At 35.2% G+C, this 13,462-nt stretch overlaps 1 protein-coding gene across 4 annotated transcripts in view; it reads right to left on the reverse strand.

The window, feature by feature from the left end:
• NAA16 (N-alpha-acetyltransferase 16, NatA auxiliary subunit) overlaps positions 1-13,462 on the reverse strand; it is a 168,430-nt gene that overhangs the window by 54,068 nt on the left and 100,900 nt on the right. For 3 of the 4 annotated variants that reach the window (XM_074191744.1, XM_074191742.1, XM_074191743.1), the window contains 4 exons: positions 12,531-12,744; positions 11,514-11,707; positions 9,494-9,602; positions 765-863 (listed from right to left, as the gene is read on the reverse strand). In XM_074191744.1, coding sequence (XP_074047845.1) covers positions 765-863; positions 9,494-9,602; positions 11,514-11,707; positions 12,531-12,744 — 616 coding nt within the window. Of the gene's footprint in view, positions 1-764; positions 864-9,493; positions 9,603-11,513; positions 11,708-12,530; positions 12,745-13,462 lie in introns of those variants that run through there. The other variant, XM_074191745.1, reaches the window with a different exon arrangement.

A 13,462-nucleotide genomic window follows, 5' to 3' on the forward strand; every position in this document is an offset into this window, starting at 1 on the left:
TATCCTTAGGTTTATCTTATTTTCACACACACACACACACACACACACACTCTCACCCATCATAAAAAGAGCAGAGCTGGACTTAGAATCATCATAGCCTCTGGATATATTGATATATACGTGTGTGTGTGTGTGTGTGTGTGTGTGTGTATAAGTAAACATGTTATTATGAATTTATTGGTATTCTTTAAGAAACACAAAGAATAAGAAGTTTATAACTATTTCTCACGTTATAACCTTGTATTAAAGGTACTTAATTTTGAGTCAATAGCAGTGTATGTGGTGCATCCTAGTGGACAGAGAGCCAGCCTCTGAAGCATACTGGCTATGTGACCCCTATATACAGACAACCTGGAGTCTCGTTGCTTTTTAATTCCTTAAGTTGCAGAGCTGTGCTGAACTGCATGAGGAGAAGGCGTTTTGTTACCAGGAGTTACTCATACTAATGAAATCACAGGTCTAGGGGGCGGCTAGGTGGTGCAGTGGATAGAGCACTGGCCCTGGAGTCACAAGTACCTGGGTTCAAATCCCTGTCTCAGACACTAAATAATTACCTAGCTGTGTGGCCTTGGGCAAGCCACTTAACCCCATTTGCCTTGCAAAAAAAAAAAGAAATCACAGGTCTATGCCCCATACCTGTCATTACTACTATCTTCTATATTCTGCCATTTGTCTCATGGGTGTATTTTTATTTAGGCCAACTATTTCACTCAAAGAAAAAATCTGGGAGTAAGAGAAGAATAGAAAGTATTTATTATACTTACCAGATCTAGAGAATTTAATTATACATTCATGTAGCCAAGGGTTATTACGGTTAATAGCAAAAGCTCTTTTGACCGATTGCAACATTAACAAAAATTTTCCTGTATTGGAAAATTAAAGAAAATCAGTCAGAATATTTTATTTTTTCCAATTTTAATTAAGAAGTCTTTCCTCCCATTCTCCCAGAGTACTAAGTTTATCATTTTCTCAAGCATATAACAAAATTATCAATGGAGGACACAATTATGAATCAGAAAAAGAGTTTTCCTGATCCTTCACTCTAAATAGTAACTATTTTAAAATGGTATATTCAACAATGTTGGACAAATATTAGAAAAGCAACTGAAAATAACAAATTCAATATTTTTAACTTCTTGATTCAAAAAAGTATATCCATGAATATATTATCCTCAGTTATATTAATAACTAAAATGGGGGCAAAACAACCATTTATAATCATCAATTCAAATACAGTGTCAAAATAACTGACATCCTTAAGCCTATCCTCCTAAGTTGTTCCCAGTGATACTGCATTTGTTACATGTATAATACACTCTAAAATTAAATGAACATTCTTTTTAGTCAAATAATCTTCACTTGTCTTTAATATGAGATGATTACACAAAAAAAATTACTATTAATATTTTTTTAAAAACTTTCACTAAGAGGGGCGGAGCCAAGATGGCGACAAGAACAGATCGTGTCTTAGGCACTCTCTCATAAAACTTCAAAACTAAGAACTCTAACTAAATTTTCAAGAGACAGAACCCACAGAGGGACCCAGTGAGGCAGTTCTCCTACTCAAGGTAACCTGGAAAAGAGCAGAAAGGCTCTGCTCCCTGGGGTTGAAGGGGCGGCCCGCCAGAAGGAAAGAACTTCAGCCTCCCGTAGGCAGCCCCAGGAGACTGGGAGCCACAGCTCACAGCAGCGGGGGAGTCTCCTGAGCTGCACCCCGGGGAGCACCGGGCACAAAGTGGGGGAACAGCGGGGGACCTCTGCCAGAGGGAGCACATGGAGCCCAGCCCTCAGGGCACACAGCGAGTAGAATGGACACTGCATTCCAGATCCAGGAAACATAAGCAGGCGGAGCCAGTAAAGCAGTCCAAGCCCCTCCACAGAACAGCAAGGGCCCCCCACCTCAGCCCCGTAGCAGAGGGGGGGCACTTATGGTCATCCACAGACCAGAAGGGAGGATAGAGCCTCACACACTAAGATCCTTGTGGGAGTGTCCCAAAAGCTCAGGAAGCACCCCAAAAACAGGCTTAGGCTGGGAAAATGAGAAAGCAAAGAAACAAGAGGAACACCATTGAGAAATACATTATATATGATCCCAAGAAGGATCAATATACTCAGTCTGAAGATGAGGAAACACGAGCTCCTGCATCTAAAGACTCCAAGAAAAACCGAAATTGGGATCAGGCTATGACAGAGCTCAAAAAAGACTTTTGAGGGACTTAGAAGAAAAACTGGGAAAAGAAATGAGAGAGATGCAGGAAAACCATAAAAATGAAGTCAGCAGCCTAGTCAAGGAAATCCAAAAATGTGTAGAAGAAAATAGCATGCTAAAAACCAACTTAGGTCAAATGGATAAAACAGTTCATAAAGTTATTGAGGAGAAGAATGCTTTAAAAAGTAGAATTGGCCAGACGGAAAAAGGGATAAAAAAAAAAACTCTCTGAGGAAAACAAATCCTTCAGACAAAGAACAGAACTCAGGGAGATTGATGAATTTACAAGAAATCAGGACTCATTACTTCAAAACCAAAAAAATGAAAAATTAGAAGAAAATGTGAAACATCTCATTAAAAAAACAACTGATATGGAAAACAGATTTGGAAAAGATAATTTAAAAATTACTGGAATACCTTAAAGTCATGATCAGGAAAAGAGCGTTGACATCATTTTCAAAGAATTACTACAGGAAAATTGCCCTGATATTCTAGAAGCAGAGGGCAAAATAGAAATGTAGAGAATCCACTGATCCCCCCGAGAAAGAGATCCCAGAAAACCAACCCCTAGGAATATTATAGCCAAATTCCAGAATTCCCAAGTCAAAGAGAAAATATTACCAGCAGTCAGAATGACACAATTCAAATACCGTGGAGCTGCAGTCAGGATCTCACAGGACTTAGCAGCAACTACATTAAAAGTTCGTAGGGCTTGGAATATAATATACTAGAAGGCAAAATAGCTTGGAATGCAACTGAGAATCAACTACCCAGCAAAACTGAATGTCCTCTTCCAGGGAAAAAGATGGATTTTCAATGAACTAGAGGAATTTCAAATGTTCCTGTTGGAATGGCCAGAGCTGAACAGAAGGTTTGATCTTCAAATACAGGACTAAGGTGAAGCATAGAGATTGGAGAAGAGGAAAATATGAGGAACTTGATGATGAACTGCATGTATTCCTGCATAGAAAAATGACACTGATAATACTCATATGAACCTTCTCAGTTAATAGAGCAGGTAGAGGGAGCTTTTATAGTTGAAGCACAGGAGAAAGCTGAATTTGAAGATAAAATATGGTGTAAAAATGGAGTCAATAGGAAAAAGGGAAATGTAATGGGAGAAAGAAAAAGGAGAGAGGGAATAGGCCAAGATATTTCATATAATAAGATTTTTCTTTATTACAATGAGCTATTGCAATGATATGGAAAAGGGAAAGGCAAGGGGGAATGAGGGAACCTTTGCTCTCATCAGAGGTGGCTAGGAGAGGAAACAGCATATATACTCAATGGGGTATAGACATCTGGAGTAAGAAGGAGAGGGGGGACAGGGGAAAGGGGGGGGATGTGAGTGATGGAGCAGAGGATGCACCATGTGCGGAGAGTGGTCAGATATAACACATTTTCTTTTTTACTTCTTGCAAGGGGCTGGTATTGGATGGCCTGTCCGGGACCATAGGGCCAAGTGGATGCTGGGCCTAAGGGGTGGCCAGGGGGCTCAGGGCCTCTTGGCCCCAGGACCAGGGATCTGTCTGCTGCACCACTCAGCTACCCTACAGCAGAGTCAGAGTGAAAGGAGACAGAAAATATAGTACATGGTAGTGGAGAAATACAAAAGGAGGGAGTTGTGATCAGCAATGGCAATGGTGGAAAAATAAGGAATAACTTTTGCCATGGACTTATCATAAAGAATGTGATCCACCTGCAACAGAGTTGTTGCTGTTGGAACAAAGACTCAAGCACATTTATTGTTATTATTATTATTATTATTATTATTATTATTATTATTATTATTATTTGGGGGGGTGCAGGGCAAATGGGGCTGGGTGGCCTGCCTGGGGCCGCATAGCAGGGTGATCATTGGGTGTCTGAGGTCAGATTTGGACCTGGGTGCTCCTGGCTCAAGGGCCACCCAGCCACCAGTACTATTATTACTATTTTATTTTATTTTGGGTCTTTTTCTTTTTTCTTTTTCTTTTTTTTTTTTTTTTTTGCTTTTTGCAGGGCAGTGGGGTTGGGGTGGCTTGCATGTCACATGGCTGGATAATTGTTGGGTGTATGGGGCCGGATATGGGCTCAGGTGCTCCTGGCTTCAGGGCTGGTGCTCCATCCATTGCGCCACCTAGCCATACCTACAATTATTACTATTATTTTTTTTTAATTTTAATTTCTTTCTCTCCCCTTTACTTTATCACTCAAGTGAGTCTATATTTTTTTGGGGGAGGGGTATTTTGTTTACTCTTAAACAAGAATATTTTATTAATGTATTAAAAAAATTTGTAAAAAAACCAATGTGCATACCCTTTGATCCAGCATACCACTCCTCGGTCTATACCCTGAAGAGATGATGAAAAAGGATAAAAACATCACTGGTACAAAAATATTCATAGCAGCCCTGTTTGTGGTGGCAAAGAATTGGAAATCAAATAAATGTCCTTCAATTGGGAAATGGCTTGCTTAGCAAACTGTGGTATATGTATGGAACACTATTGTTCTATTAGAAACCAGGAGGGATGGGAATTCAGGGAAGACTGGAGCGATTTGCATAAACTGATGCTGAGTGAGATGAGCAGAACCAGAAAAACACTGTACACCCTAACAGCAACATGAGGGCAATGATCAACTTTGATGGACTCACTCATTCCATCAGTGCAACAATCAGGGACAATTTGGGGCTGTCTGCAATAGAGAATACCATCTGTATGAAGAGAAAGAACTGTGGAGTTTGAACAAAGACCAAGGACTATTACCTTAAATTTAGAGAAAAAAAAAACCTGTTATCTTATTGTCTGATCTTGCTATCTCTTATACTTCATGTTTCTTCTTTAAGGATATCATTTCTCTCTCATCACACTCAATTTGGATCAATGTTTACCATGGAAACAATGTAAAGACTGACAAACTGCCTTCTGTGGGGGTAGGGGGTGGGGGAGGGAAGTAAAATTAGGGGAAAAATTGTAAAACTCAAAATAAATAAAATCTTTAATAAAAAAAATGAAGGACAAACATTATTATTGAACTCTAGCTTCTCTTTCCAAGGAACTGGCAAATATCAGTGTTCTTGTTGAAGTCAACCAATGTATATAAAATACTGCTAAGAGTTATCTCAATCTAACTTGATTGAAGAGAAAAAATAGATATGACTACCTATGTTCTTCCTATTCTTTTTTTCCCTCAAGGAATACAATTGTACTTCCACTAGATATGATAAATCTCTGTAGATTATGGAATGGGAAAGAAAATTTTTCAACTGCAGGAAGCACCTCACAAAAATTGACAATGCATTAGGTATAAAAATCTCATAAGGACAGAAAAGCAGAAATATTAAAAAAAATTATGTAATCATAGTACAATAAAAATTTAATAATAATAAAAAAAATAAAAAACTTTCACTAAAAAAATACTTGATAGAGACCAAAAAGCTTCCTTAAAGGCTTTGTTCCAACAAGGTGTCTCCCTCTATTATGTTAAAACCATACAAAATTCCTTGAAAGATATATAAGAGACAATCCTGCTCATTGACTTCTCAAACATAACCAAGAGAGGCAGAAAGGCAACATATGTTCACCCATGGTTGTACCACTGTTTTGGAGCAAAATCTAACTGGAAAAAGGGCTTCACATAGATTAAGTCTGCCAGATGTTCCTATTCACAGATAACACCATTCTGACTATATCAAGCCCAGTCCTGGAATGTTTAAGAGCCTTACTCATTAAAATTCATACTTTGATATCTTTAAATGAAATTGTGATATCATCCATGGGGTACTTCTTTTAATAATACAGATCACAATTTATCCAAGTCTTCCCATCCTATGCAACTCTTGTACACATCATCTTAAATCTGGGGTGTACCCATCTAGATTTCTTAACATTGAGTGGATATTAATAGAGCACTTGGTTATCCACTGGACATTTCTCACTCTAGTTACATGATCAGTCCTTCTTTTTCCAACCTTATTTTTCTTATGACATTCTTTGCCACTTCTATTATGATATAATATTGATAATGTTAAAATATATAATATACACATTATATATTTTAAATATAATGCTCTCTTCCACTGACTACTATATAATTCTTAACTTTGGTTAATCATAGAATGAGGTAATAATACATGATTTGGTCCCTAGAAAAATAAGGTTTTGTTTCAGAATAAAGCTTTTAAATATACATAATTTTCCAAAGTCAATCCATCCAATCTCTAATATTAATATAAGAGTCCATATAGAATATCTACTTGAGAGGGAAGTAAGATTAGGGGAAAAATTGTAATACTCAAATAAAATCTTTAAAAAAAGAAAAAATATCTAGTTAAGATGCATGTACTTATGTACAAGCTCAACTGGTTATCCATTCAATTATATATCAATATGAAAACAATTATTCTTCACCCCTTTGGATTTTCCTGAATAATTAAGAAAAACTTATTTGAGAATTATAAATCATTTAGGCACATCTCTAACACTCCAATGACAATTAGCAGTGTCATCCACAAAATGGCACTTCTAGAGCATACTCTTGGACAAAGGAAATCCTGCAATAAGGGATTCATACTGAAAATCCTCCATCTCACTGGCAAACACCCTGCAGAAAGCAATTATCGTTAATTCTGAAATGTAGCCTATTAATGATGCTCATCTAAAGTACTGTAATATTTTAATTAAGCAGCTGCTTTAGAGTAAATTGCCTAATCAATTGACATGATGACAACCCTAAAACAGTTTAAAATAATGAAGCACTGACATGGTTTCCCAAGAAACTACACTGGCAGATATAAACTAGTCTAATGTAAAACAATCGAAATAGCTTTTTTTTTTCTTAAACAAATGTGCTGGGAAGAGAGGTTAAGAAGCACAACAGCAAAACAAAGCATAGTTTTTGTATCTCAACATTATTAATCATATACATATCTTTGAACACAGGACTATAAAAACTAATGGTAGTTTACATACAGTCTAAAATTTTTAACAAATGACAGCTGTAAAAATATAATAAATTTGTTAATTGTTCACTCAATTTCCCCAAACATTAGCCGTGAGGAATAACAAAAATCTGATATTCAGATAAGTGAGTCAGTGTTAGTTTGCATGACTCTAAATTTACAGTCTGACAAATCTTGATTAAGTTAGTTCAAATGACTTTGAAAAAATTCATTTTCACATAACATTTGGGACACAAACCCCAAAAATGGTTAAGTGGATTTCTGTGCTTCATATTCCTTAATATCTGAATTTCACACATCAATAATTTTCTATGGACAATAACAGAATTGAACACATACATATCCTAAAATGATCTTAATCATAACAGGAAAAATTTCTGTTGCAAAATAGAATTTGGAAGTAGTAGAAGTGTAGACAGGGACCAAGTCCCTTTTTTCTAGACGATTAAGCAACAAAAAGAGGTCTGATGGTTGTCTGAAGTATTTATGCCATACAGTGAGCAAAATGTCTTAATCTGAAGGGAATAGTGGGAGTTGCATGAGAGTGGAGTGACTTCATTTTCTGAATTTGGGTGGCAGGAGAATACTCCTAAGAATCAACACAGGGGCAGTAATAAAACCTGGTTAATATCCATTAAGAGAGGAGGGAAGGGAGAGGGATTTAAATAGGAAAGCAAGAGAATTTCTTCCAAGTAATCAGAGAAAAAAAAAATCGTCGAGAATAATTTTTTTCCTAGACCTTAACAAATTGGGATGAGGGGAAGTTATAAAAACAGTAAAAACTATAGATGTTGACTTGAATAATGGCTAAAAGACCCAAGAATCAGATGCATAGAATCATAAATATGACAATGGAAAACTGGGCTGAAAATCTTGGTTCTGAATTCAATAATGATGATTCCTATTACTATAACATCCATTTAAAAAAATAATTCATTTCAGATTTTATTTTTCCCTATTTATATATAAAAATAACTTTTATCATTTGTTTATAAAACTCTTGAGTTTCAAATGTTCTTCCTTCTTCCCTCCTCATTGAGGAATATTTTAATATAGGTTATATAAGACCTCCATTTTAACTAATAACTAAATATGTATGCTATTTCAACATGCTAACATAGAACATACTAATCAGGCTCTAGACTGATCAAACATCCTTAAACCAACTCCAAAATCCATATGACAGTCATTTTCTCTGATGAAGCATCTGATTACATATAGTTTATGAATAATTCCCATTTATTAATTCACTTCAAAAGCTAAAACTACAGACATTTTTGCTTATGTCTTCATGGGTGCTTTGGAGTGACTTTAATTGTCCTTAGTTTTTTCCACTTAAAAGAAATTTTGCCAAAAAAAAAAACAAAAAATCTAACTAAATTGTAGTAAAGAGAACTGAAGAAGAAACTGAAGTACTATTTTCTAGGTTCTACAATTTAGGAGAGTCATAAGAACTCATCCAGAAGAGGATGGCTACTAATTATTCTTATCAGGTCATCTGAAGGAGAACAGCTAGAGAACAATTTTGTTTAGCCTTGAGAAAAGAAGACTCTGAGATGACATAATAGCTGTCATCAAATATATTTAAGATTGACAAGTGAACAAAACATACTAAATGGAACCACGGGTAGAACTAGGACCAATAAGTGGGAAAATAAGATTTCTGCTCAATATTTAGAAACTGCCACCAGTTAAAGTATCTATGAATGTGAAAAATTCATTTGGATCTGGGACTTAATACATTGGAGATGCTTTCTGCAAGCAACAAAGATAACCAACAGTCCACACATGCATACCCAACCAATGGGACTCTAATCTATATCTTCCCATAAGTTTACCACAAGAAGTCTATCCAATGTACTAGATGTCTGCCTTGGGTCTTTTTTGGTACTACCAGGATACCCAAGGAACATATGGAACTCTCTGACTATTCATACCATCATCTCTGACTTGAGTTCTTCTCTGAAGTTTCTCATTAGTTATATGTTGCAGCCTGCTCACACTTACCACAAACTTCTCCATAGTTCTCTGCATGTTATATATTTTTGATTCTTCAGTTTTATTTCAATACTTCATTGTAGTGTGAATATGACTGAGTTCTCAAAGACTATAATAGCAAAACATAAGCTCTGGGAGGCTTCAACAGGCTATAAAGCATTGACTATGGCTCTGGTTTTTGAGAAATGACTAGCTATAAGCACAAAAACACTCATCAGTTGATTAATTCTTTGGCCACAATAATTCATGAAACTATATGCTGTGAAAAGAAAACAGCAAATGTGAGGGGTTCCTTAAATAATCAATGACTCATACTAAAAGAAAAACGTTTTAAGTTACTTTACCTTTTCTAAAATATATTTCAAAAGCTAAAAGATGAGTGTCTATGTTATCAGCAACAAGAGTCTTTAGTGGTATAAGGAACTTGATAGCTTCTTCTAATGGATTTTCTACCTGTTTTAAAAGAAAAAAAATGTCAATTAAATCATATTACTAAGATTTTTTATTTTTTTTAACATCAGTCTTTTCCTCTTTGTGCTCCTTTTGCCCCACTGAACCCTATTTTCCAATAAAAGAAATTAAGGAGCAGCCACATCCGACAACAAGTACAACTTTTTCCATGCAGAGTCCCTTGGGTTTTTTTAATACACTATTCTCTCCATGTTTTTCTACCTGATAGCTTCTTACTCTCATTTTGCTGGTACATCATCTGTAATATGTTCCCTAACTATGTGTATATTTCAAGGTTCTGACCTGGATCTTCTCAATTCTCTCTCTCTCTCTCTCTCTCTCTCTATATATATATATATATATATATATATATATATATATATATATATATATATATATGTGTTTAGTCTCCCTAATTTCATACTTATGGAATCATATTTTCTACTATCTCCTCCCCTGTGTCTCGCACTGAAATTACCAAAGATTAAATTATATGACAATTTGTTTTGGAAGGTCTAAGTTCTTATTGTAATGTCATTATATAAATTTCTCTACATCAACAACCACCAACTATAATAGACAGCAGAGCATAATATGCAAGTATCTTAATGAAGATCCTTTTGCAAATGCTTAAGTGTTGTAATAAGAGATGATCAATTGTTAGAAGGGTTGTGGGAAATCTGAGACATTATTACGTTGTTTGTGAAGCTGTGAACTCATCCAACTTTTCTGGAGAGAAATTTGGAACGACACCCAAAGAGCAAGAAAAATGTGCATACCCTTTGATCCAGCAATACCACTACTGGGTCTATAGCCTGAAGAGATGATGAAAAAGGATAAAAACATCACTTGCACAAAAATGTTCATAGCAGCCCTGTTTGTGGTGGCAAAGAATTTGAAATTGGGTGAATGCCCATCAATGGGGAATGGCTGAACAAGATGTGTGTGGTATATGTATGTTATGGACACTATTGTTCTATTAGAAAACAGGAAGGAGGGAAATTCAGGGAAGCCTAGAAGGATTTCCATGAACTGATGCTGAGCGAGATGAGCAGAACCAGAAGAACACTGTACACCCTAACAGCAACATGGGGGCGATGATCAACCTTGATGGACTTGCTCATTACAATAGTGCAACAATCAGGGACAATTTGGGGCTGTCTGCAATGGAGAATACCATCTGTATCCAGAGAAAGAATTGTGGAGTTTGAACAAAGACCAAGGATTATTAACTTTAATTTAGAAAAAAAACTGACATCTTATTGTCTGATCTTGCTATCTCTTATACTTTATGTTTCTTCCTTAAGGATATGATTTCTCTCTCATCTCATTCAATTTGGATCAATATATACCATGGAAACAATGTAAAGACTGGCAAATTGCCTTCTGTGGGGGGTAGGGGGAAGGAAGTAAGATTAAGGGAAAAATTGTAAAGCTCAAAATAAATAAAATCTTTATAATTCAAAAAAAAATAAGAGAGGATCAAATGAATCCCATGAAATATTTCTTATTGCCTTTGCATTTATGATAAAGCCAACCAATTCTTTAATATGCTTCTTTAGGAAGAATATTTGTTCCATCTTCATTTAGCTACAATTTCCTTTAGTTTCTAGTTTCATAGAGAATTTGCTCCCTTAAATTAATTAAAAATTTGTGCAATTGTGAAAATAAAGTGATCTCTAAAGTGTACAGCATAAAGAAACAGACCAGAATGTATTTGAAGTTTACAAAATACTTGTTCACTAAATTAATTTTTATTATCAACTGACATTCATTTTCCCCAGTATCATCACGAATGTGAAGACTATGAAGTAACTTCTAAATCAAAGAGTAAGTTATGTAACTGTCAGAATAATCTCTGCTCTAAAAACATCAACACATGGAAGTATTATTGTTTTAATATTTCTGTCTCACCCTTTCAAGTTTTTCAGGTATTAATTCTTCCTTGAGCCCACTGGCTTCTTCTTCTTCCTCATCTCGTTTTTTCTTCTGACTTTTTTGTTGCCGTTCTCTCTCAGCATGCTTCCTCTCTTCTTCCAGTCTGGCTTTTTTCTGGGCTCTTCTCTGCTTGCTGAGCATTTTCTTTAATTCTTTGGCTGAAAGGTTTTCTACAAACACCAAAATAAGCCAAAAATTCTTATTCAAAGTTTCATATAGTGAAACAATATTATTTTTCAACATTGCTCATTGTTGAGGTCAAACAAGCCACAGGCCTAATTTTTTGATATCAAGTTTTTGTAAACTATGCTATTTCCTCACATATGCACTATAAAAAAGACTTTGTTCTTGATGTTGAGAAATTACATGATATGAATGTATGAATCCAGTAAGAATAGACTATGAAATATTTAATATTTGGGGCAGCTAGGTGGCGCAGTGGATAGAGTACCGGCCCTGGAGTCAGGAGTACCTGAGTTCAAATCCGGCCTCAGACATTTAATAATTACCTAGCTGTGTGGCCTTAGGCAAGCCACTTAACCACTTTGCCTTGCAAAAAAAAAAAAAAAAACAAAAACAAAAACCAAAAAACCAAAAACCTAAAAATAAAAATAAAAAAAGGAAATATTTAATATTCCTCAGAAGTTAATGCCAGATTATACTAAAATAAAACCTACACATATTTAAACTTTGGTTTTCTTTTCCTTTGCCCTATTTGACATTTTATTTCAATAAATCTTTTTTATATTATGCAGTTCCTTAAATTTCCTAAATCATGTCATTCTTCTGCAAAGTCAAGTGAAGTAATGACCCAATTATATATTAAACTATTCTCTATAGTCTCATCACTGCTGCAAAGGATAGAAAACTCATAAGATTTGTAACACAACCTCAAGTTCAACTGTAATTAAATCTTCCCATGTACCTTTCAATTGGCCTCAGTGCTATTTTGAAGTTTCTATCCCCTTGTCTTATATGGTTCTTATTAATTACCTGAATTCATTTCTTGTTCTTTGCTTTCATTGCTTAATGGATTATCATGCAATTTCAAGTATATTTCGACTGCAGATCGAGCAGCCTTGAAAGAGAAAGCATGTTTCCTGAGTACATCTTCTAATCTCAAAAGATCAACGTAGGCACGAAGAGTCATCTTTCTCATGCAGTATGTATGGAAGTCAAATTGATCGTCTGTTATCTCAAAAAAATGCTTAAAAACAAAAACCAAAAAATTATTACACATGGTAATGACTCCTACTCTGACATATACTGGATAAGTGAGTCTTTGAGGTACTTGTCAGTTTTGAGACTTTACAATTTTATTATTAAAACCTGGAAAATTATTTTTATTTCCATATAGAAAAATAACTGGGATTTGAAAAGCAGAATTTAAAACATTCACAGCTTCTCCTGTCAGTCCATTCCAAGAATGAATTACCCTTAGATGATAAATCTTCCCTTAGTTGTTCTTATCAAAATCTATACCTTTTCCCTCTAGTTCCATTTTCTTTGTACAGAGAGAACATTCTTTTCATAATATTTGATACATTTTAAAGCAATTATCAATTGCCTTAAGTATCAGGGGTCTAATGTAAAGATTTGCTATTTTTCAAGCTTTTGTTTATATTTTTCTTCATTTTAAAATTTTTTTCTCCAATGTCAAGGGCTCTCATCTATATTTCCCATAAATAAATCAAAGGAAATAGAATGCTACTCTAGAATCTCTAAATTTTAGCTTTTCTTACTCAACAGTTCCCCTAATTTTTATGCCACTTTGCTAATGGTCAAATAAATGGATACAATTGAAGGGTTCTTAGGCAGCAAGGAAATCATAAGAGAACCAGCTATATAATCTTTTGACAATTTTAGCCAGTTGGAAAAGATAGGGACACATAGAGTCAGAAGGATCCTGATCATGTAATTCAAAA

The sequence above is a fragment of the Macrotis lagotis genome, chromosome 6, assembly GCF_037893015.1.
Source record: "Macrotis lagotis isolate mMagLag1 chromosome 6, bilby.v1.9.chrom.fasta, whole genome shotgun sequence".
In the NCBI taxonomy this organism is placed as follows: Eukaryota; Metazoa; Chordata; class Mammalia; order Peramelemorphia; family Peramelidae; genus Macrotis; species Macrotis lagotis.